Source organism: Bicyclus anynana, chromosome 5, assembly GCF_947172395.1.
Source record: "Bicyclus anynana chromosome 5, ilBicAnyn1.1, whole genome shotgun sequence".
In the NCBI taxonomy this organism is placed as follows: domain Eukaryota; kingdom Metazoa; phylum Arthropoda; class Insecta; order Lepidoptera; family Nymphalidae; genus Bicyclus; species Bicyclus anynana.
In genome coordinates, this window is record NC_069087.1 from 13,764,431 (window position 1) to 13,791,422 (window position 26,992).

At 35.1% G+C, this 26,992-nt stretch overlaps 2 protein-coding genes across 3 annotated transcripts in view; both read right to left on the bottom strand.

Moving 5' to 3' along the window:
* The window catches only part of LOC112053115 (uncharacterized), a 90,208-nt gene extending 81,252 nt beyond the window's left edge, over positions 1–8,956 (bottom strand). For both annotated transcript variants that reach the window (XM_052881503.1, XM_024092414.2), the window contains exon 1: positions 8,589–8,956. In XM_052881503.1, coding sequence (XP_052737463.1) covers positions 8,589–8,685 — 97 coding nt within the window. In that variant the 5' untranslated portion in view covers positions 8,686–8,956. The remainder of the gene's footprint in view (positions 1–8,588) is intronic.
* Positions 8,957–14,936: 5,980 nt separating this feature from the next.
* LOC112053116 (odorant receptor 85c-like) lies at positions 14,937–17,319 on the bottom strand. Its single transcript, XM_024092416.2, has 2 exons — positions 16,333–17,319; positions 14,937–15,143 (listed from the first exon to the last, which is right to left on the bottom strand). The coding sequence occupies exons 1-2, from the start codon at positions 17,317–17,319 to the stop codon at positions 14,937–14,939; spliced, it is 1,194 nt and encodes a 397-aa protein (XP_023948184.2).
* Positions 17,320–26,992: the final 9,673 nt, after the last annotated feature.

Sequence of the window (26,992 nt, forward strand, 5' to 3'; positions counted from 1 at the left end):
TGCAAATTATTTTTTATTTGTAATGCGAGGACATGCATTAGATGGTTCAAATACTTTGTTTTTTGGTGAAATCAAAAGTAAACGCGCATGTGTTTAGAATTACATGCCGGGTCGATTAAAAAGTTAAAACGACTAAGTACCAACGATTTCTATTCTTTGGACGATTGTTGAAAATATAAATAAGCTTAAAGTTTTAGAAAAATAAGTCAAAAGGATTTACAATTCTCATGAAATTAATTTTAAACAAGATATCAAATTACGTTTACTAAATTGCAGTAATTAGGTAAGCTGAAAAAGGTTTTAAGATTTTTAAGCAAACGTAATCTTGTTTTTAAGTATAGTTACTTACGTAAATTAACCAATTATCTGAGCAAATGACTGCGAGTGTGTGTGCGAGAGTTCATGTATATAATACTAAACACAGTAAGGGCTGGTACGTATCTGGGAAAGCGAAGCATAGCGCCTTTAATCAAAGGGCACGGTAGTGTGTAGGCCAAGTTCCAGCTTTAGGCCGCGTGCATGCCGTGCACTATTAACACCAACCGTTGCGACCCACTTTTGACCTTCCTGTATGTTAAAAACTACCGGAAATATCAACCTACCCTGTGTAAGTCCAACATTTTGAGACCCCTTTCTAATTTAATTGTCATTATTATTTTTTGTTTTTTGGCAATTTTTATTCAGGCAATTTGCTTATCTTGTATAATTTTAAAGTAAAGTAATTTGCTTGCGATATTTCCCTCAATACGGAATTTTAAAAATTAGTTCTTGTAATGAGTAACACTGCTAAAGGTAAGCTGTATGTAAACTGGTCTAATTTGAATAAAAAATTAAATAGCTGCCACGCCTAGCACGGTTTGATATGCGTTTTAATTAAAACAATTTTTTTTGTCGGTATGTCATCAATTCCACATCTGCGTCCTTTATTTTTTGCTACTAAAATCTTGCTTGTAGGGAATGCTTAACTAAATACGGATGTCGAAATAAATTGTTGATTTGCGAAATATCTATATTAATTAAGAAGTGAAACGGTTTGAACATTAAAAGTATGTTAAACTAGGGTAATTAACTCGAATTCAAAATAAACAGTGTTTTTCACTAATCAAAATGCATTAGACTATGGCAATTAACTTGTGTTCAAAACAGACAATACAAAATAAACAGATTTTTGTAGCTAAAAACCCCAATCTGACCTTGCTTTTGACATCTAGCACCAAAGACTGGCAAGAACACGACTTTTTGTGTTGTATTTTTACTGCACTTCATACATATATATCACCTCGTTTAAAGCATTTCATATCATTGCTTAACGTGTCTTGCGATCATTGCATCTCAATCCGTAAAAATAAAATTACGTATGACTTAATTTTTGAAAGTACGTTAATCTTGGTACGCATTAAAAAAACTCACAATCGTTTTTACGCTTCAGGTTTTTATTAAAGTTACACAATTTTTATCATCCTTAAAATATTTATGCTCAAGGTAATAACAACATACTTGGGCCGGCAATTATAACTTTCGTTACAATTTTATCACATTGGCGTTACGTCAGAAAATTAACAGGTCATAAAATAAATCATTTTCGTGAAGGCGTTCTTGTTTTGAAAAACGTACGCCGATTTTATACGTTCCAAATTTTTGTTGTTAATTGCAGTTTTAATGAAGGAAAATGCGAACAACTAGGGCATATCGTTTCGTGATCACACTACTGGCTGCTGATACCTGATTACGTTTTTTATTTAATAATTATAAACCGGAATTAATAGTCACCTTAACTTAGTGGTTGAGGTGGTACGAATAGTAACTCAGGCGTTTGTATTTTATACCAAGCTTTTCTTTGATTTGAAAAATTCTACTAAATCTACGTTCTACTTAATTAATTTTAGTAGAACGTAGAATGTTTAATGATGGAAGGTGGTCATCGGATTGACTTCTTAACTTAAACTCATTGATTGAGTCTTAAACCTTTTAAATTTTGACAGTATTTATTAAAAAATATTCCTATGTTCATATAATCATTCTATTGGCATTATAATGGGAAAGTTTAGTATTTATACTTTTCAGATGGTGTGTGTTGCTCTTAAACAGAAAAAGTAAGTAAAGAACGGATTTTAATGAACCTTCATTATAGTCATCATCATCATCATCTCCGACGATAGACTTCGATTCAGCATATTAGCGTTTTGCATCCAGCAAGTCTCTGCAACCTGTTTGATTTTAAACAAAATTATACTACTAAACATGAATAACAAAATATCTTAGTAATAACAATAGTTTTTGAAGCTGACTGAAAGTCTTTCATAAAAGATTATAAATTTTATTAGAACAGACATAAAGATGAGAATGATTGATTCGGTATACTTTCGAAGATCAGATGACATTACCGAATTTTGTGAAACATTCTGGCTTAAATGTTTCATCCATTAACTTTTTGTATGTTCTTTTCAAAATCTGTATGAAGCAATTTCTTTAGTTGAGCGAAAATTTCAAAACTGCGATGGGAAAAACTGCATCTTGTACCGGACCGGACGAGCTCTCGCCGATCATTCAATCTCGCTTTTTACGATGCCACATTCACATTAAGCAACAGCGATGATTTACCACACGGATTTGTATGATCGTATGAGAGAAAATTTTGAGATTGTAGGGGTAATCTGTGGATCTTTTGATAAATGACAAAAACCACAAGAAAACTACTTTAAAACTGGCATCGATTTGATGCAAAAAGCCAAAAATATCGGACTGGAGCTGCATAAAAGAGGCAATCCAGCAGTGAATCCGAAATGGCTGATGATGATGATGAAGTAGGTTATAAGAATTTCACAGGGAATACCTTCTTTACTGGTACTGTGCTGTTTTTATCAACATAATACAGTCACAGTACAGTGTTACACTTCAGATGTTGTGTTACAGATAATACGAGTAATAATGAGTGTTAAGACATCGTAACGACGTCGTGTGAAGCGGCTCAGCACTAACCGGTAGTTGATTAGCGGTCCGGATGTAGCTACGTGCGTACGTACCAGCCTGTCGCAATGACCATGGTCTCGGGAAATGGATAGAAACTGAAGCTAATGGGCAATTTGTTACGAGGATAATTTACTACGTATGTATTTTTAGTGGTAGTTGATGAAACGAGAATATGGCCTGATGAGAAGACAATTATGAAGAGGACGTTTATCTAATCCTAAAGTAAAAGCAGCATGTGTTATGGGTACTGAGATTTAATCACACAATTATTTGGGCATCAAACCCTCTATGGCTATGAATATCGAAAGCGAGGGTACCCACTGTGATGATATTTTAGCTAGACAAAGTTGGGGTTGTCAATAACTGAGAAAAAAATCTGGTTCGCCATACTTAAATGTATCAAAATGAGATAGGTACTATTACGCTTACGTACGATATTGTTTAAGTAGTTTTCATTAAGTAGCTGGCATACTTACATCGAGCTACTTATTTTACGTGACTTTATTACGTACTTAACTAACAGTACCTACTTACATCACGGTGTGTGCTAAGTAGTTTGATTTTAGTTTATTATACACTAAGATTACAAAGAGGAAATATTTGTATTTTTGTACCTAACGAATAAACACAAAAATGTTTGAAAAATTCTCTCATCAATAGAAAGCTACGTTATCGGGAAGAAAAAATTATGGAGATAAAATATAGCCTAAGTGGGTATATTTTATGCCCCTATTCCCATGGGAATTGGCACTACGATGGTGAAACTGCGGTGTTTTGTTATTGACTAGGGCCTACCTATATACCTATTAGTAGAGGTTGAGGTTGAGTTACCATGGGATCTAATTTGGTATATTATAAATACTGTAAATGGAAGCGTTTTCTTAGCTTTATACAAGTCAATTAAGGTTAAACATTTAGCAGATTTGCATTAAAACTTGTCGAGATAAACGAATCAGGTTTCACCAGATCGGGCGCCAAAAAAGTCCGTTATACATTAATAACGTTTTTTACATGTTCTTATTATACACGTAATAAATATAATTAACAGTTACAAAACATGTATTTGTGCTATTCATTTATTAGTAGCGGACTTCGTTCACGTAAAATTCAGTTCATCTTCAAATCTCCAGGAAACCATGGAATTTTTCGGGATAAAAAGTAGCCTATAGTTGGATTAGCTTTGAATATGGGTTTGTGTTGCCTGTTTTTGTGGTGGCACTTGGAACTAGGTCCACAGCGCTGTGTGCTCTTTGCTTATGGGGAGCATATAGCGATATGATGAGCTGGGACCTTTTTCTAGGTTACACTTCGCATGGTATATTATTCTAAAATTGTGATGTGGGGCATAATGTAGCAATACAGATATTTTCTTTCTTTCTTTCCTTCCTATATGTTGCTCAATAACCTCCTCTATTTACTAGTGAAAGCCGTATCTAAATCGTTTCAGCCGTTCCGAAAACTGACCGAGACAGACAAAAAAGAAGAAGCTTGTTTGTGGTTTGGTCTCATGTAAATAACTTTAAGCACACGATAGAACACAGTTATTTCAAATCCGACTCGTACACAATATTTATATGTATTGGGATCACCCTTGGGATTTGGACTAGGGATCACCCACGACTAGTTTTTAATTCCATTTTCATCATTGCATTTTTCGATTTTAATATCGTAAAATGTTAAATCTGCTTCATGCTAAAGTTAAATTAACCGCGTAAACTAAACATCCACATTCGTTTATTTCAAGTGTTAGGCTAAGTTATAAAGTACTTTTAATTCGTTAAATTTGCTTGTTTGTAATAACTCTACAATGAGTTTGGAAGGCAGGTTTTGATTAAAAAAATACCGCTAGAAATTGAATAGTGTTTTTTTAAACAACTATCACTTAGAAACTGCTAAATTATATTTAAAAGCAGTAATTTCAGACGCCAAAATACATCTTTCCATCATCATCATCATCATCATCATCACCATCATCATCATCATCATCAATTATAAGCCGATGGATGTCCCCTGCAGGACATAGACCTTTTATAGGGACTTCCAAACATCACGATCCTGAGTCGCCTGCATCCAGCGAATACCTTTAATTCGCTTGATGTCGTCAGTTCACCTGGTGGGGGATCGACCAACGCTTTGCAGTACGGGGTCACCATTCCAGCACCTTGGTTCCCCGTATTTATTCATACTGAGGTTTATTTTGTGGTGAAGGTTAAATGGCAATCACTTGCCTAAAGTTGAACTGAGTGTTGCAAATATATAATTAGCAGACCATGGGTTAATCACCGGAAATATGCTTGGTCAACATGTTGCACTTTGATATTAAACCAAGTCATCACAGTCATAAAACTTTTACAGACGTGGGTAGGCTTCGATCATATATTAGGACACAAATTCGACTAAAACATTACTTGGATATAAGTCAAGTCAAAAGTTCATTTATTTTAATTAGGCTTAGTTTACATGCACTTTCGAAACGTCTGGTAATATAATGGTGATAATAATTGGTCGAAAACTTAAAATTAAAGTAACGAGGGTTCCAAACGCGCCTATATATTCCCCATCTTGTCCGGGTTAATCTTTGGAACGGCTTAACCGATTTAAACGTTTACTGGTAGATAGAAGAGACATTGAAAAACATACAAGCTACTTTTTCCGGAAAAATATATAGTTCTTGTGGGATTGGTGTAAAATTTTAATTCACGCTAACTAAGAGAGTTGTGGGCGTCCGCTAGATATAATAATAATATTTTTTTTTTATTTTTTTTATTGTATTATATTTCGTGTAGTGAATTATATTTTGTGTTTCTTTTTACATTGTAAAAAAAATAACAAAAGTAGTCCTTTTGTTAGGAATAAATGTTTCACAAAACATAACTACAGACTGGATTTTGATACGCTATCTCGGTGCTTTTAGTCTTTTAGTCTGTATGTATGTTTTTGTGAAAGTGTTACACCATCGGTCCGCTGATTTTACCATGAAATGCGCAGACATAATAAACACATGAATAACAATTAATGTTGTAACTGACCTTTTTTTGGGGTTTTTTGTTATTCAAATTCAAAATACACAAAGGTCCTTGACCTCGCCGAAATTTAGAAAATTTATCGATCTTGCTTTATCGCCTTACGGTACCTAAATTAAAAATATAAGTTCTCCGTTATTTTACATCGATAATTTATTTTATGTCAGACCATATATTAATTTATGAGACTGTAGTTTTGTTGCGATTTAGTGTTATTAGCGGTTTTATATGTTTTTTTAATTGACTAGTTATACAGTTAGGTATTTAGTGTCTGTAGAAAACTAGGATTTATAGTATTCTGGTGATAGCTTTTAAACAAATGTCTCATGTACTATAAATAAAACAAGCTTACACTATTATTATAAATGCAAAAGTAAGTCTGTACCTTTGTTTATCTGTCTGTTACTTTTTCTAGGATAAACTGAACTGATTTAAATTAAATTTGGTGATATACTAACGGCCGCCCGCGACTTCGTCTGCGTGAAATTTAGTTTTTCACAAATTCCGCGGAAACCATGGATTTTCCGGGATGAAAAGTAGCCTATGTGTTAATCCAGAGTAAAATCTATTTCGATTCTAAATTTCAGCCAAATCGGTTCAGTAGTTGCGGCGTTAAAGTGTAACAAACATCCATACAAACTTTCGCGTTTATAATATTTGTAGCCAATCCTACCGCTTGGAGAAGAATGTAAGTTTACAGACATTACTTTTTATGTATCCCGCGGGATTTGTAATAAAACAGAATTTCACCCGAAAGGCGGGCGGGCGTCCACTGGTAGTTTAATATAAATATTTAGTTTATAAGATTTATAACACTAAGGATTTAGAATAGCTATTTAAAAGTTATTTTTTTTATTTTTATAATTAGAAAATAGTATAAATGTTATTGCATTTACAAAAAGTTGAAAAACTTGAATACGTACAAATTGATAACGTTATTTATATAAATTGAAGAAATAAACATTTTATTTTATTTTTTTTTATTTCATATATTTTTTTAAATTTCATTACTTCGATTTTAGCTCCATTTCAAATTTAGTTAATGTTGTAGTTAATATTATATTTTTTTAACAAAACATGAAATATCAACACAAATTATATATTTAATTACAAAGTAAACAGATTTTTTCAGTGCACAACCTTTATTTGTTTGACTCAAATCATGGACAAAGTTGTAAGGTTTTCTACTTAAGGTCATCTTATCAAATCTACATGGTAATATTAATTACATTATGAGCAGTGTTGGGCATTGTGTTGGTTATCTCGTTCACACGGAATTTCAGATTTTATTAAAGTGATAGTACGTAACCTTAAATCGTCTTTTTGTTTTGTTTCCAGTTTACCACAAAAAATATTTTATATCGTAAAAGAAAATAAAAGCAAACTTTTGGTAACTTATTTTAATTGAACTATACCGACCACATGTTACCAAAATAAAAAAATAACACATTAAAAAATATTTTTCTAATTTTTTTTTTTCAACTAATAAAAACAGTGAGGAGGTTAACAATTCGACGTGTATATTTTTTAATGTATGAACATGTGTAACTTTTTACTGAGTAGTTCGATTTTAATATTTTTTTTTATTTTGTTACAGTACAATAGGTCAAGGAACAAGTCACTTGTTGTTAATTAAAAACTATTGCCTAGTCTAGTCAAGTACATTGAATATGCAAGCTTGTACCAGAATGTTTTAACCTTTTTTTTATAATTTACTTTTTTGTTAAGTTATTACCATTTTTTTTGTAAATTTCTTGTACGAGTACGTTCTCGAAGTTGCATTTTATATAATTTTTAATTAATTCTAATAATTATATTCAAAGTAAAGGATTCATCATCATCATTCATCATTATTTTCATTTTATTTAATCCTTTACATGATGTTTAGATAAAATTAAAAAAAAACATTTTTCTTATTAAAATGAAAGTGTGTGATTAAAAACTCAGGAGTACTAATTTCATTCCAGTTAATTGAATTTTATGTTAATGTTAATTATGTTAACAATTTTTAGCTATCAATTTTAATAACATTGTATACACATAATTAGACTATTATCTGTGTTAGACTATTCCCAAAAAAAAGAGCCTCAATAGCTCAACGGTAAGAGCGGTCGGACTCATCACCGAGGGGTGATAGTTCGATTCCCGCCCCGTTGGTCTATTGTACCCACTTCTAATACAGTCATTCCCAACTAGTTGAGATTGGGAATATTGGTCATATTTACAAGATATGGCAAATAGTTTTTTTTTTAACGTCGAGGATCTATATCTATGTTTTTTTTTTGTTTATGCGGTCGTTAACAGCGCACTGACCCGCGTTTGGGTCCAGTTTCATATGATCCGACGCACTGTACGCGGTCGCCGCTCAACTCCCAAAGTATCAGATATAACGGGGTCAAAGGATAATTTAACTCCAACACTCGCCCACTTAAATCACCTACGAATATACTGTTAACTTTATAATACCGCTTCCGTTTATTAACTATACTTCACTGATCGTGAATTATCATTATGCAATTGTATTATGCGTTTTCTAAATACATAATGCGCTTGCAATACGTTAGGTATGTGTGTGGTGTTATAATGAAAATTTACCTTTTTTCCGCTTGGGCATCACTCTCACACCAAACGTCAGTTCAGTCACTAGGCACAAGGACAAAGTCAGTAAACAGTATTTGGCACTGCACCCCATTTTTACACAGTCTCGTTTTGCCGGTGTATTAATTTGACGGCACTATGACTTGCATTTGCCCGACGCGTGTTCCAACCGCTATCCGATATCGCGTGAATACACGCGGGTCACTTAAAAAAAAAAACAGACGGAGCTGCACTCCAGGCAGTACGCGACGAACGAGTGAACCGCCCGACTACCCTATATTTTGACTTATAGCAATTTGGCAGTGCGAATTCCACTTGTATATAAAACCTTTCGCCGGTTGTAAGCGGTTGGCGATTGGTTGTGTCGAGCGCTGCACACGAAGGTGAAGGGAGCCTCACCCCTCCACTCGCGCGGAGGGGGCAAGCCAGGGTCGGCAGACACTTTTGCTATCGGCTGAGATAGCTATCATGCTTAGACTGTACCAACTGTACCGTTGTGCATTGGTTACGTCACAGTTACCATGTTAATGGGTTTGGCGAGTCCGTGTGGCGCGTGGTATACCTTGGCTTACAGAGGTCGTGGGTTCAAAACCGGCCGGGTATATTAATAATTTTCTTTTATTGTCTCGTTCTCGTAGGCTTCTGCTATGGTTAGTTATCATTAAACCGCGTCAATTAAGCGATTTATTTGAGGTAGGTTTAGGATACCAGAACTTAAAATTAAGAAAACGAAAGTTATATTAACAGTTATCATTAAACAGTAATAAGTAATTTAGGTTTTTAAAATTAAAATTTAGGTTACAATCTTCAAATGTGGCTAGATAGTAGAACTTTGATGATGAAAGCTTAAAAACAAACAGACAGAAAGTAATCGTGGTTAAAATATGCGTTATATAAATTTTTTTATATGTGTATCTTTAAAAATGTATAATAAGACCATGGCTTATAATATTATTAATGAACCCTGGCCAAAACGAGGGGTGTCATAAAACTATAAATGAATTTATGATTTTTTTGATTTGCGTTTTGAGGGTTCCGTGGTGTAATCGAAGTGTCTTATCGAATTGACTAATTAGGAAGTTATAAAAATCATGAAATGGTTTTTCAACTGAATACGACAATCCTATCTAGCGGGTGGATCGAACCTAGAAATCAGGTTTTGCTTTTGGTTGCTTTATCGAAATATTCAAATAAGTATAGTATGAAGCATTGATGATGCCTAGTCCAATTCTAAGTGAATGCAAATCCATCAAGCCTAAAAAGATAAAGAGTTTGTTTGTTTGATTGAACGCGCTAATCTCAGAAACTACTGGTCAGATTTGAAAAATTATTTCAGTGTTAGATAGCCCATTTATCGAGGAAGGCTATAGGCTATATTTTATCCCCGTATTTCTACGGGAACGGGAACCACGCGGACGAAACCGCGCGTCGTCTACTAGTACTCAAATAACTACAGTATGGAGAATTAAGGATATCTAGTACAAGTCTAAATACAAATCCATGAAGCCTAAAAAGATGATGATGAGGTCATTTCCATACTGAATATTATAATTCTACTTTCAAATAAATTATGCATTACCTACTTGCACTTCTGTTTTTGAAAGTCAAAATCTTGACCTTTAAACGGTATCGAAGGAATTGATCTTTATCTAACCTTTATTAGAAAGTCCTGTGTAACCAGATATAAACTTTCTAAAAAAAACTTTTTCAAAATCGGATTTTTAATGTGAATAGAATGGAATGGCATTTTTGACTAATTAAATTAATACTTATTATAAATTCAAAAATGCGTAGTGTTTGTAATGTATAAGTCTTTCACTTCTTAGAAATGTTTCAAAAAAATAAAAAACACCCAGCGAAGCTTGCTTTTTTTTGTAAAAATGTATAACTTATCCGCCAGGGCTTCATGGGGTTATACCATTTACAGATTATCAACTTATGTACTAAACGGTTCATCTATTCGAATCTCAAAAACTTTAATAAGTACAACAGATAATCTCCCTACGTAGGTCAGTCATCATTATCAACTCATATTCGGCTACCTACTGAGCTCGAGTCTCCTCTCACTGCATTGAGTCAGCGTGGTGGACCATTAGCATAACCTACTGAGAGGAGACCCGTGCTCAACAGTAAGCCAAATATGCGTTGTTAATCATGAACAAATACTGAATTTCATATTGTCTAATAAAATTGTCAAAATTAAAATTTTCTCTTTTTATAAGGTTAGATACTTATAAAAATTTAATTCTTATAAAAATTCTTATAAAAAGATTATTTTTGTACCTAACGAATAAATTCAAAAACTATTGGACGGAATTGAAAAATTCCTTCACCTATAGTTCTGCTAGTTTTTCATAATCTATACTAATATAATAAAGCTGAAGAGTTTGTTTGTTTGTTTAATTGAACGCGCTAATCTCAGGAACTACTGGTCCGATTTGAAAAATTCTTTCAGTGTTCGATAGCCCATTTATCGAGGAAGGCTATAGGCTATATAAGCTCCGTATTTCTACGGGAACAGGAACCACGCGGGTGAAACCGCGCGGCGTCAGCTAGTTTCATAATAAATGCAATCTGTTACAAAAAGTAATCCATATAATCGTACAGATAGAATTTAACATTGACCCGACATACGCTAGCAAAGCTTATGTCAGAAGCTTCAAATAATACAACAAAGTTTCACTTCTTTTCTTTTTTATAAGCCCATAATCAATTTCATGTCTTTACATATAAGTTCTAATAGACGGAGAGCTCGTCAACCCCAGAGCTCTGTTATAAAAGCTGAAAGTTTGTCAGCTCATGCTCTTCAAGTATGTACGGTAGCCAATTATGGAGTTTGTATTGTGATGGCTTTGGGAAACAAGTTTTAAGGATCCAGACTCTCAACCGTCTAAGTATGAAGTATATTTTTTATATTTTTATCGGCATAATAGAGAAATGATACCCCCATTTGCCAATGACTTGGCTTCATGGCAACCCTTCGCTAGATACCCTTGAAGATTCCTCGTAACTTTAATTTTAAGTTTTCGACTATTATTACCATCATTAGATTAAATTAAATTTTGACATATACTTGACTTTTCAAAAGTGCTTGTAAATTAAGCCTAATTGAAATAAAAGAATTTTGATTAAAATTGAAAAAATTACACTTTATATTTAGACGGTTGAGGGTTTATTAGTAAATAAAAATTATAATAATGTACTCGGCTTGCACGCCTATGAGGCAGATTGTGTAGGAACATTAAAATGTAACAATATCTGTATATGACCACATTCTGGCAATAAATGATTTATGATTTATGATTTATGATTTAGATCTCTTGAACTTGCTTCCTCCCAAAGCCACCATGGTCCAAACTCTATAATTGGCTAAGTACTTACTTATGGTAGGAGCATGAGCTGACAATCTTTCAGCTTTTTTTTTAAATGAAGAAGGTTTGGGGTTCACAGGCTCTTAGCCTATGGCGTTCTGTTGATTTTCATATTATGTTGTATAATATCTAAAAGTGAAGTACTTAGTAACATTGGGTCACTTTTACATCCAAGTTGTGGGTGTCACAGACAGTTTATATTAATATGCTATTACTTAACGTTGACATAGTTGACATAATTATTATAATTTCCTAAGTGATCGTGATCTAACTTGAGTTATGATAATCTTAGGGTTTGATTTATGTATTCAATGTTATCGCTTCAGTGAGGGTGATATTAAGTACGATTGGATCGCCTACGACGCGATTATACCTCCTTAGACGGCCTTCGTGGCGCAGTGGTAGCCGCGGTGGATTTACAAGACGGAGGCACTGGGTTCGATCCCCGGCTGGGCTAATTGAAGTTTTCTTAATTGGTCCAGTTCTGGCTGGTGGGAGGCATCGGCTCGGCTAATTACCATCCTACCGGCAAATGTAGTGTAGAAACTAAAAGGGATGTTACCACTACTACTAAGTTAGTTAGCATATTATATTGCATCATCACTTACCATCAGGTGAGATTGTGGTCAAGGGCTAACTTGTACAGAATAATAAAAAAAGCCTACTTACTTGGTTACTTACTGAATGAAAAACATATCCGACGACGTATCTGACATCTATCATAGTAGGCAGATGCACTCTATACCGAAAGGGCCGATGGAATAAGTTCTATTAGCTATGATTAAAGGGTGGTCTGTAATCCGAAATTTCCTACGTTCAATCTTCGTCTGTTGGGAATGGGAAGTCTTAATAAATAAATGGTCATTCACGAAATCTCTAAAACCGTCTGACGTACAAGGAGGTAGCTTATAATTTGTCGGTGTCCGCTAAGAATGGATTTTGCGATAGGGCCGGTTTAAGGAGATCAAACCGACGAAGTCGCGGGCGTCCGCATGTATAAATGAAATGCTAGAAGTCCTTTTTAATGAAATAAAAGTCACCAACTATAATCCGTTTGAGTCAATTCTCTTCGACTACTACTACAGTTACGAGCTAGCTACGAGCATATACCTATGCCGTGAACGATAGCATCCATAAGGTTTACAATTAAGGCGAAATGCACTAAAAGCTTTGCTTCCACGTTTCTCTAACTTTTATGTGAGATTGGATTTGTTCCGCCTTCTTTTACCTATCACATCTTTTATACATCTTTAAGTTGTATGAGTATTATCTTGGCAATTTACATCTTGTCATTCTATCACACTTGATTGTTGTGATGCACCTATTTACCATAAATACAGTCCACTTGGCACTAAAGTCAAGTGTAGAAAAAGATTCAAAATACCCACACCATTAAAAAGACACAAGTCAAGTGCAGATAACGAATAAAACCAGATCATAAGAAAAAATACGTTTGTGTAAAATATACTGAATCACCAGTGAGGAATTGTGAAATTCCGAATTATAATCACAATGGTATGAGGAAAAGAATCTTTGTTTATTAAGCAAGTATATAACCGAGTTAACAACTTCATAACTTGCACTTAGTTGATAAACATCGCGAAATCAGCGAAGAGAAAAAATAAGGCGGAAATTATCCAGACGGTGACGCAATAAGTGGAAGTGGCAAAAGATGCGTACGCACATAATTAATATACCGTTTACGCTAAACTGTTATAGTATTACGCGTAAAGGTGCTGATAGACTTGAGCATTCACTTGTAACAGAACATCGAGCATTCGTTGTTTTTATATTTGTTGAACTGAACAACGAGTCAGCGAGCATAGAGCCAAATATCGCTACGATCATCTTGGGAATTCTAGCGAACGCTTTTTACGAAGCTCGTCAAAAGATATTCTTCATGATGATGTTTTAGCGGACTCAGAAGTGATTACAAAAATAAGAAAACTAATGTCGAACAAAGGTTATGATACAAAACATTTGTCAGGACAACTTATTTAACAAATCAAACTGTAACCAAAATAAGACCCTAGAATGGCAGAATGACCTTGAATGAAGTCACGTACTTGTGAACGATGTGTGTAGGGTTAAAGGCGCCTTTGACAGATGTTTAACACTCCCCTTTTCCACTCAAGTCACTCTCCCCGCCTATCCCAAGTAACACATAAAGAATTACATAGCAAGAGATGTGGACGGCTCGAACGCCACGAGCACACTGATACCGTTCATACCGCAAGTTGTTGCAACGCAACGTTGCAAATGTTCTCGTATTTTTCTGTAATGTAACATTCGCACAAATGCTCATTACATGTGAGTGCTCAAGTCTATCAGCACCTTAATAGGTAACGCGGATGTATTAAGAAGTAGCGAATTCACGCTAATTTGCTTGTTAGAATAGCCACTACTCGTAGATCAATCTGTTGCGAATGGTTGAATGTAATAAAAGCGGCAATTTTGTAAGCGTTAGGCGTAAATCTGTAGAATCGTTTTCTTTATGGATAAATTACCTATTAATGTAAATAGGATTTGGAGGATTTTTCTAAGTTTAACACTGGTGTGAACTGAAGATATTCTTTAGTCTAGTAGTTAACATATTAACTTTGCTACAAGGCCTAGAGGGTTAGGCTAAGGAACACTTTTCTAAGGTTATTGAGCCCAACATACATACAATATAATATACTCGTAATAAGATTTATAATGAAAAATATTAAAATACAACGAATAAATAAGTATTGTTAGATAGACCCTTATATAAACTGAATGTTAACTAGTTTAATAAATTATTAACTTTTGGTAACAGTAAAAAACTGCTTTACGAAATAAGTCTGCATTGTTATTATATAAAGCGTTTATTTAAAATAATTATTATAGTAGCTGACTAAAACGATATACGTAATCTCATTGGCCAAGGGGCGGTGCTGACAACTATAATACTAGTGCTACAAAATATTAATTAGTAGGTAACTAATACAATTTATCTAGAAATAAGCGTAAAGAAAGAGTAAGCGGTTTGTAAGACAGAGATGAAGAGCTGCATGTTGAAATAAACAATGCCATTCCCAGAAAGTATAAGTGTTTGTTGAGATTTTGCGATCATGAAAATTAATAACTTTGTCACTGAAGGATCTGCCCATGTCTCCCAGGGGACGTCGTAAATATCCCAGCTCAAATCTTCGCTTACCTAGAACACAAAGATTTTAGTTTTTTACAAATCTGTTGAATACAGTTTTTCACAAATTTCGCGCGAACAATGGATTTTTTTGGGATGAAAAGTAGCTTATGTGTTAATTCGGAGTAAAATCTATTTCCATTTAAAATTTCAGCCAAATCCGTAGTAGTAGCGTAAAGAAGGTACAAACATATAAACTTACACACACACTTATAATATTAGTGTAATAATGATAACTGTAGATGTATTGTCATCAAAACTAAGTTCAAATGTTATAGTTGACTAGCTGACGCCGCGCGGTTTCACCCGCGTGGTTCCTGTTCCCGTAGGAATACGGGGATAAAATATAGCCTATAGCCTTCCTCGATAAATGGGCTATGTAACACTGAAATAATTTTTCAAATCGGACCAGTAGTTCCTGAGATTAGCGCGTTCAATCAAACAAACAAACAAACAAATTCTTCACCTTTATAATATTAGTATAGATTAGGCCAAATGCGAGTAACATTTTTGTTTTTCAAGACAGATAACAAAATGACATTGTCACTGTACCTTAACTAGGTTACGCTGGGCTAATATTTTGTTAACATTAAGGTTATTTCCTGTATCTTAGGAAATGTACTTGTACTAAAAAAGAGGAAGTGAATTTGTTTGTATAATTATTAATATTAACAGACAGTCATTTAGTTTGTATAACTAAATATTAGGAAACAGGTATTTACGTTCCGTTTTTTCAGTTTAACTAAAAATGGCTATGTAGTTAGTCTGTACGCCGTAGAAGTAGGTGCGAGAGGATTACCAGCAAAATCTCTCTATAACTTGCTTAAAGACCTTGGCCTCTCTAGAAGTGCAGCTAGTTATATATTAGGACGAGTATCCAAAGCTGCTCTAATAGGATCTTACCAAATTTGGATAGGTAGGGAGAACAGCACGAGCAGAGAAGCGGAGTGTTGATCGATCGTCAAGGAATTCCTTAACCCTACATCCAGTAGTCACAAGTCCTGGACTTTGCTTGGTGTTTTTCTCTCTACCACGCGATAGACCCGGCACCTGCACGGTGAATCCATGGAATGCTAAGATATTCGTCTCTCTAATTATAACGATTTTCGAACAAATTCCATCAAATGAAATTTCTTGATTTGGCCAAATTTTTTAACTACGTCACTTTTTGTATACACAATTAAGTTCGGATTATATTTACCTTTATCAAGTTGCATGTAAAATAACACGGCGCGAACATGTGAATTGTAGCACTTACAGCAAAGATTGTGTATTTCATGTCAATGTGATCGCTTAGATAAAGCTGATACAGATTCATTGCTATCAAAAGCGATGTTAACAGAAATACTATAAACAACCAGCCGCCATATACGTCTTGTAAATTGTTATAAAAAATAAGAGCTTCCTGATGTTCTTTAATAGATTCCTTTACATTTATTTCCAATTCATCCCTATCTTTTGAATCAAGAAAAGCTCTACGGAGCTTATGTGCCATTAATTTTAGCTTCAAACATAGGTGGTTAGTTGCGATACAGAACGAACCATCTAACCCTGCAAAATTCGGCATCAAAACAAAACATTGCAGTAGACTGTATGCAAAAATAACTTCATAATAAGGCGTATCGTACTGTTTATCTTCAATACACTTTAGATCCATTTCATGGATCATGTAACGCTTTCCATCATCGCTTATCAAACTTTCGTAAGCCGTCAAGACCCCTGCGTATATTGGAAACTGCGAACTTAACATAACTGGAATGATTATCCAAATCGTCTGGCCAAGTTTACCAATTTTTATGTAATGCTCGTAAATCGCTTGATAATCTTCATCCATATCATTCCCTTTTAGAAGATCGTCGGTGATTTTTTTTAACAGGTCAGCAAATTTATCATTTTTGTAGTTCACGTAAAAATACTTGAAAAAGAATACAGAGATTAAAATGCCGATGGAGATATTTCGGGACAGGTTGTACATGTCAACGGTATACGCACATTTGTATAAATATGTGAAGAACCAAAACAGCATCACTGAGTCAAACGACATTAAAAGCCAAAACAGAATTGATCGTTTATAATAAGTAGCACGATTTGGATAAAGAAGTGCAACAGCAAGACCAAACGCGCAGTGAGGAAAAGTCTCAACAAAGGATTTGAATTTTTTCTCGCCCATTTCAATTTTAGTAGACATTTTGCTCAAGAATACTCAAGACGTCTTATAGCTGAACGCTTTGAGGAACTCTGACGTGTGAAAACAATTTACGTCAGCCTCAAATGGGAAAGCTTCATCGACATTAAAGGTAATCACGTTATAAAATTGCAAGCCATTTCACAGCTATTATGGCGGTAATGAAGGCACCTCATAATCCTTCATCAAGAATTCCTGCTATGTAACATGTAGCAATTGAGGTGAATCAAAACAATTTGGATTTTTAAATTTCCAATTACGTAATAACCTTAAGTATAAGTTATGACTTTTTTACAATAGCTACTTATATGAAACTGTTTAATATCGCACCAATCCATCGATTTGTGATAGATACGAGCACAGAATAAAGAATGATACAGAATGAGTCTTTACAAGCTGCACGATGAGGCCGGTGAAATCATAAAAAGAACAAACGTCACGCGTCTCCTTGACATTCGCTTAAACAAACTTTTTTCATAATTTGTATTTCAAAATTTAAGACTAACAAAAATTACGTAAATTAATATCCTATTAGACTAATAATCAATAATTACCTAAAACAAGTACTTCATCATAATTATTTAGTTTTTGAAAACAGTTTTTAAAATATTTAAAAACATAAGACGCCATTTTTATTGAAAAATATTGATGCGACGCTTTGTGTTGTACTGACTCTAGAATGTATTAGTTTTTGAATTTGTATTTGGAATGGCATCACTGCGGTGTTTCGTGCGCTCTATTTGCCTATTATTCTTTAATCTGTGGATACGAGTACAAAGTTACAGAGGTAATTGGGGATAAGCATTCGGCCGGTAGGTTCGAGTGAATGTTGTCGGAACTGGTTTTTTATATCACGACACCCGTGAGACAGTTTTGCGACAGGATATCTATTATGAAATGTTTACTGCTACTTACATAAATTATGAGCACGCCGTTAATGCGAAGCTTTATAATAATCTCTTTAATAGTTCATTCGAATACTATGGGACGCCCGCGACTTCGTCAGCGTAGAATTTAGTTTTTCACAAATCTATGGATTTTTCCGGGATAAACAGTAGCCTATGTGTTAATCCAGGCTATAATATATCCTACTACCGAATTTTATCTAATTCGGTTCAGTAGTTGAGGCGTGAAAGAGTAACAAACATTCATATCATCAAAATCATCAGTTTTCGCAAATCTTGGGAAACCATGGATTTTTTCGAGATAAAAAGTATCCTATGTGTTAGAGTAAAATCTATTTCCATTCCAAATCTCAGCCAAATCGCTTCAGTAGTAGCGGCATTACAGAGTAACAAACATACATCCAAACGAACTTTCGCGTTTATAATATTAGTAGGAAGTAGGATTGGATAACATTGATAGGATTTTGTTTTTTTTTTATTTAGTGTCAAAAAATATTGGAATTTTAAGGAGATTTCATGCCAAAGTAGTGCCGGTTTTTCGGCACGGCTTTCTTAATGATACAACAAAAAGGGCTCTTGCCACCATAAATATTCCTGCGCTAATCGAGTCGTCAGGAATAAGTCGGGATGTTGACTAGATACCTGATGGTGTGACGCTGGTTTCCTTGGAAATGGGGCGGGCTCTAATGTGGGACGTTACATGCGTAGATACATTAGCAGGTGTCATATCAGGGTGACAGAATCAAGACTGGGAGCCGCAGCAGAAAAAGAAAACGGTAAGTTGCAAAGTATGCCTCTCTCACTAAGAGTTACATATTTGTCCCTTTTGCCGTGGAGACCCTTGGGCCATGGAGTCGCAGTGCTACAAAATTTCTTCAAACCCTTTCACCGCGGCTAGTTGCCTCAACTGGTGACAGAAGGGCTCGCCCATTTTTGCGCAAAGGATCAGCCTGGCTGTCCAGCGCGGAAATGCAGCCAGTATTCTTGCCACCATTCCACGTGGGCATGATTTGTATAGTTATTAGGATAAGTTAGCTTAAGTTCCTTATTGTATTATTTCACAATAAAAAAAAAAGATAAAAAAATTACTCAAATTAATTACTTTAATAAATTAATTATCACGTGTTTTAACAGTTTTAACGGTGTAACATTAGGATACTTGAGGCTATTTAATGACAGAGGTCCTGGGTTCGATCCCCGGCTAGGCCGATTGAGGTTATCTTAATTGGTCCAGGTCTAGCTGGTGGGAGGCTTCGGCCGTGGCTAGTTACCACCCTACCGACAAAGACGTACCGTCAAGCAATTTAGCGTTCCGATACGATGTGGTGTAGAAAAGTGTGGATTTTCATCCTCCTCCTAACAAGTTAGCCCGCTTCCATCTTAGATTACATCATCACTTACCATCAGGTGAGATTGTAGTCAAGGGCTAACTTGTAAAGAATATAAAAAAAAAATACAACCGACTTCAAAACATAAAAACATACCCCCTAAACTAAAAAGCGAAAAATAACATCATAATATGTTCTACCTGCTGATCAGTATGAAGGCGGTGCTAAGCCGGTGATGTATTAATTCAAGCCATGTGAGAATATCTTGTAGATTTAGATTTTGCAGACAGTGTTGTTTCATGTGGTCCTGTCAGAAATGGCTTAAATTAAGACAACACCGGCTAAGCACCGCCTTCATACTGATTAGCAGGTAGAACATATTATGATGTTATTTTTCGCTTTTTAGTTTAGGGGGTATGTTTTTATGTTTTGAAGTCGGTTGTATTTTTTTTATTAAAATTTTTATTATTTTTCCATTTTTAGTGTAAAATTTCATCAGACCCCTAACGACAGTCACAACCCATCTTGGTACAAAGTTCTCAGTAATACGAATTAATCAAGGCCAAACACAAGGTAGTTACTGTAAACTGTTAAGGAGTTCCCTTAATAGTCCTTGGTCTTCATCACCAAACCCCTAAATGACAGTCACAACCTGTCTTAGTGGAAAGATCTCATTAAAACAAATTAATCAAGCCCAAACACAAGTTAACTGCTGTAAATCGCCGAGGAGTTCCCTCGTCTGTTTTATGACTCCATCATCAGATCGTTTTAAAACCTTCATGAAATTGTAGTGCTTAAAAGTATTTAATGGAAAAGTTTACGAACACACTACATACCCATATAATTTTTGAAAGTTCCCCTCAATTTCTCCAGGATTCCATCATCAGATCTTGACATGATGGCAATGGGACCAAATGGGGACTATACCGTTTCAAACAAAAAAAGAATTTTTGAAATCGGTCCAGGCGTCTTTGAGTAATCGGTGTACATACATAAAAAAAAAAAAAAAATACCGACCGAATTGAGAACCTCCTCCTTTTTGAAGTCGGTTAAAAAAACAAAGGCTTTCTTTAATTCTCTACGCGTGCAAAGTCTGCCAATAAAGTTTGGGTCAGCGTGGTGGACCATTAGCTAACCCCTCTCATTCTAAGAGGAGTCTCGTGTTCAACAGTGAGCCGAGGGTTGAATGATGAAAGATGAACATTTTTAACATAGTTTTAAGTCGTAAAAGCAAATGATGGACACAATGAGTCATTGTGTTATGTTAATTTCATTAAAACTAGACAATGTAAGTACATACGAGTACACATTTCGCTCAGCGATTTTTGATTCGATAACAGAGTTCATTACCATTGTCTACATTACTGTTTAATTAGCATACACAGTTATTGTCTGTGTTATTTCTTTTAATACAACTGCTAATTTGACAAAGCAAAATATGTTCACAAGAGTTATGTCGTAGACCGAGAGCCAGTGACGACACGACCTTCGTCGTTATTAGAGATCCGTGGTCAACAAGGAACCCTTATATATGATTTTTGCAGCTTAGATCAGAGAGTATTAGTACTAAAAGGTGTATTTTGTAATTTAACGTAAGGATTTAAATCATTAAGGCCCAGCATACTTAAGTTATGCACTTACTATTTAAGAATACCTACTTAATACGTTACTTAAGTAAAGTAAAGTATCCCCTTTCCCTATCCTACCCTACCCTACCCCTACCCTACCCTCTATATAATATCTACTAGTGATAGAGCTATTCAAATTCTAATGAATTGAATCTTTTTTGAAGTAGGATAAAAAATGTACCCCTTCTCTCTCTTTATAGTTATTATCGTACCTAAGTAACTTGATTATGAAACTGACAATGTATGATCAACTTCAGATTTTTGAAGGAGTGGTACTTTAATTTAAACGACAACAGAATGCCACTGGAATTACATCAAAAGCAAAAATAACTAAAAATATCCATATTATCGAAACCTGAAATACCAATTTAAGCCGCCCAATTTTATATTACATTGAGATTAACAAAATATGTACCTACTTATTGTGTAATTAAGTTTTGTGACCGTTTTTAGGGTGACAATGTTTTGGACATATCTACGAAAATTCGTATTTTACATTACAAGCTTACAAGCGAAATCCAAGGACTTGGTAAATGTGGAATTCGGTTTTTCTTTTCATCAGACTCCAATGGGCGATAGGGGTGTGATCGTGTGAACAAATAAATATGTTAACATACAAAAAAACACGGGTCCAAGTACAGTTTAGGTAAAACTCTAATAACAAAATGAACATGAGGATTTAAATCCTCTAGGCCCGACATTCATAAGGAATTTCAGGCCGTACTGACTTAAAAATTTAAAATTATTGTACACTAAGCATTAAGTGGTAAACCGCCGAATCCAACTTCAACTCAACTTGGACAACGTTCGACAAACTTCGCGACATCTTTTCGTCTAAAACTCCTCAGTGCCTGAAGACGAAAGTTGAATAGTGCGTGTTGTGAGTGCGGGAGAGCTGAGACTTGGGAGTTAACTATGGGCCTCATAAGAAGGCTCACAGTCACTAAAAGGTTCCAACTCAAAATCTCAAATGAAGCGAGGTGTGCTTGGTGTTTCTATGCATGATACAATTATAAATGAAGATATCCGCAAAAGAACCAAAGTCATACCACTTTGGGGTCCAAAGGTGCTGGAATGGCGACCCCACACCGAAAAGCGCAGTGTTGATTAAACCCCACTAGATGGACCGAGGACATCAAGTGGATTGCAGGGAGCTGCTAGAAGCTGGCGAATCGAGACGGTAGTGTTTGGAAGTCTATACAAGAGGCCTATGTCCAGCAGTGGACGTCCGATGATGATAATATTAGAAGTATTTATTTTGTAAATGTTTTGATTTTGTTATTAAATATTAACAAGCCCATTGGTCTTAACTAGGTCTAACGGTTAAATAAGAAAATTAATGAATTTGGAAATCATTAATTCTACTGGTAAGTATTATAAACGCGAATTTAGTTTGGATATTTGTTACACTTTAACGCCGCTACTACTGAAGCTATTTGGCTGAACTTTGGAATGGAAATAGATTTAACTTTGGATTAACACATAGGCTACTTTCATCCCGGAAAAAAACATGGTTCCCGCGGGATTTGTGAAAAACTGAATTCCACGCGGACAAAGTCGCTGGTATCCGCTAGTTTTCATCAATAATGTATTAAACAAAAAGTTTACACCGATTTCGTCTCAATGCAATTTGCGGACGCCCGCAGTTCTAGTTCACCACCTAGAAAGGCACTAAGATTATTGAAACCGAGTGGTCACCCTAATGAACGCCTTCATATCGACATTGTACACAGACCTTTTAACCTGCTCTGATTAATTATGTAATGCGTATGTGAATTTTTAGTACCTACTGTACCTTTCACTGTTACAATTTCGAGATATTTTTATACGACCTCTATGACGTAGGTATTTGTACCTACTAGTATTCTATGCATTACCTTATTTAACCGTAGGTATTTAAAAAAGTTCTCAATTTTTTTTTAAATTTATTATTATACAAAAAACACATTTCAATTAAGTCTAACCATAGTGCAACACAAACCACTGTTGGTTTTACTGTGCACTGGTTATTATTACATAATACAATATTTAAGAACAAAAATAATTCGAAGCGCAATTTTTTTTTATTGTCTCTTAATTTAGATAGTGCATTAATTGACCGATTTTTGAATTTTCAGTACTTTTACGAACACTCGAATCGTCTTAATGAGCCTAACTTTCCGGTTTCATCATTTATGATTTCTGAAAAGTTCTCGGACTAAAACCAAAATGAAAAATTAAAAAAATAAAATACAACTGTTTTTATTAAAACAAGCAGAAAACAAGTAAGCTTAATGTAAAGTATAAGTAAGATGTAAAAAACTACATCGTTCAATTATGAGCTATCTACTATCGGTTTGAAGGCAGTGCCACAAATATGCATAACTAGCAGACCCGGTCAAGCTTCGCTTTGACTTATGTGCTGTACTTCTAACTAACCTACCCCTACTCTACAAATGCTCCATACAAACTTCCACCTCCCTATTTAAGGGAAATCTGGTGGTTAGAAAGTGACAAATAGTACTTATCCTATGTCACTCTCCATCCTTTCAACTATCTCCCCTTAAAAAAACAAGCCAATTATCCGCTCCGTTTTGCCGTGAAAGACGGACAAACAAACACACACACTTTTCACATTTATAATATTAGTATGGATAATACTCAATACAGCACTACCTGCCCCCCTATAGCCAAGTGGTACGTTGATTCTCTTTCTACGATCGCTAACGCTTCGAAAACTAGAAAAATGTATGGGAATGACAGATCTTGACTTTGATCTGATATTGATGTCGATAGCATATATCGTTCCCATACATCTTTCTAGTTTTTTAAACGTTAGCGATCGTAGAAAGATAACAGACGTGCCACTTGGCTAGGGGGGCTGTTTTTCTTGTCATCAAACCGCTCGACAAAACTTTGACGTGCCACGGAAATCCCGTACATTTCAACTTCAGAATTTTTTACCGGAACTGCTTGAAGACGGAATCACTCCCCCAAGCGGGTTTTATAGGGTTTTTTACGTTAATTAATCAGCAATTTTACAGTCAATCGAATCAGAAATGAGGAGATCCGCAGACTAACCAAAGTCACTGACATAGCTCGAGTCGCGAAGCTGAAGTGGCAATGGGCAGGCCGCATAGTTCCAAGAGCCGATGGATGTTGGAGTCCCAAGGTGCTGGAGTGGCGACCCCGCACCGGAAAACGCAGTGTTGGTCGACCCCCCAGGTGGACCAAGGACATCAAGCAGATCGCAGGAAACCGCTGGATGTTGGTGGCTGGAGACCGTTATGCTTGGAGGTCCATGCAAGAGGCCTATGTCCAGCAGTGGACGTCCATCGGCTGATAATGATGATGATGATGAATTTTACACTATTTATTTTAGTAGTAGTCTGAGTAAAATAAAGCTCATCCGGAAAAGTGCTATCGCATCTGCCGCCAATAATACCCTGTGAGGTATTTTGATATAAGAATGGTTTTCCAAGTTCCAGGAAACATAAAAGCTTGTGATAATTATTAATAGAAGTAGGCTAACGAATAGTAAATTAAATTGTCCACCAAGTCGATTGTTTGCAAATATAACATTGTTAATGTTTCAGTGAAAATTGCGTAAAGATTTTCTGTATAAACTTATAACGTTTGCTTTGTCGTTTTTTCGCGGAGTTGCAAAATAACTATTCACTATTAACTTCAACTATCTAATAACTGTTAAATTAATAGAGTTAGCTTAGTGAATATTAAAAGCTAAAAATAAAATGAAGCTAAAAATCCCATGTCATGGAATTGCTAGTGAAATAAATATAAAAAATATAAAAAATAAAGGTAAAACCCATGCCTCAATTTGACGCGGAATTAAAGGACATGTTATTAACAAACGTGCACTGTGGGGGAAGCTGTTTATAGGTATGATCAAAATGTTGATAAGTTTGTAAATGGTGGTAAAAAAAAACATCTTGGCTGAGTTTGTTGTGGACTCTTCTCGGACTAAGGCACCTTTGGAACCATTTTAAGCCCTTTAATTATAAATTTTCGACTTTACTTACCACCATTATACCATGTCATAACTTGAAGTTACAAAAGTACTTGTAAACTAAGCCTAATTAAATTAAATAAATTTTGAATTTGAATGGCGGGATCTAGCTTATAAGCTTTGATCTGCTATTAAAAAGTGGATGCACAATCAGCGACCAAATAACGTCAACACTCAATGAGTCCCAAACAAAACTTCTTGGCACTCAATTCAAGTAGTCGCATTTGCAAATTCAACCTTAAACTCAATCCTTAAGGTTGAACTTGCTCTGAATTTAGGATTTCAGGTATAATTTTTTATCAATAATTCTAAAACTGTCAAAGCAAAATTGTCCAGTTTTCAAGTGAAATTTTCTATATGATTGAGCGTCCTTTTATTATAAGAGGTCAATACTTATAAGACATAATATGTTTCAGGTGATTATATGACGTGTTTTATCTTTAGTAAGCTCAATCGTTTAGGTATATTTTCGGCTAGGTAGTTGCAGTATAGGGCGAGTGTAGATTGGCTAGATATTGCTCCAACTTGCCGACATTATCGAGAATGTGCCAGCTGCCAGTACCGGCGTGTCCACCGCATTCTGTATCAGGTTTCAAGGTAAATTGCTCAGTTTGATCTCATGCTGATAGTTCACCGCGGATATAATTGCACGGCTCCATTATTATCGGAACAATTAAACTAGCGCGCCCGAAAACCGCCAACGTATAATTTAATAATTTTACGCTACGCTCTTGATATCTTAATTTTATCCTAGTTTATAGAAGCTACTAGCGGACGCCTGCAAATTCGTCCGCGTGGAATTAATTTTTTTATAAATATCTCGGGAACCATGGATTTCTCCGTGATAAAAAGTAGTAGTAATCTCTACTTCAAATTTTAGGTGATTCGGTTTAGTAGCCGTGGTTTGAAAGAGTAACAAAATTAATCCCATCAAAATCATCAGGTTTTTGCAAATCTCGGGAATCCGTGGATTTCGGGAGTAGCCTATGTGTTAATGCAGAGTAAAACCTATTTCGATTCTAAATTTCAGCCAAATCGGTTCAGTATACTAATATTATAAAGCTGAAGAGTTTGTGTTTGTTTGATTGAACGCGTTAATCTCAGGAATTACTGTTCCAATTTAAAAAAATCTTCCAGTGTTAGCTAGCCGATTTATCGAGGAAGGCTTTAGGCTATATATTATCCCCGTATTCCTGCGGGAACAAGAACCATGCTGGTGAAACCGCGCGGCGTCAACTACTCAGTAATTAAAGTGTTAATCATCATTATCCCATTTAATGACCCACTACAGGGTCAAGCCATCTTCATACTTGACTCTTAGGGTTATAATACTTACTTTTTGCTGGTGGGAGGTTTCGGCCGTGGCTGCCAGCAAAGACGTACCACCAAGCGATTTAGCGTTCCGGTACGGTGTCGTGTAGAAACCAAAAGGGGTGTGGATTTTCATCATTTTCCAAACAAGTTAGCCTGCTTCCATCTTAGATTAAATCATCACTTACCATCAGGTGAGATCAAGGGCTAACTTGTAAAGAATAAAGAATAAATAATAAATAATAATAACTCTATAACTAAGCGATTCTACAAGTAAATCTAAGCGATGTGTTCTCCGAGGCACAAAGACAACATTTTTTTTATAAGAAATAAAGTCTCTATATTTAAAGTTCGACCGAATTGATTCGTACTCAATAATCTACTTAAAATAACTGTAAATTAACTATGGAGAGTCTATAGTTTAAAGTCCATATAAATGGTAGAGTAATGTCAGTATATAGAAGGTGTATTGGTAGGTACAACGTAATATAGTGTACC

Bases quoted from the DNA above. Each gene is read 5' to 3' on its own strand.
- LOC112053116 (XM_024092416.2), bottom strand. From the start codon at position 17,319: ATGTCTACTAAAATTGAAATGGGCGAGAAAAAATTCAAATCCTTTGTT. The intron at 15,144-16,332 runs GTAAATATAATC...TTTGTGTTCTAG, and splicing joins TTACATGCAACTTGATAAAG to GTAAGCGAAGATTTGAGCTG.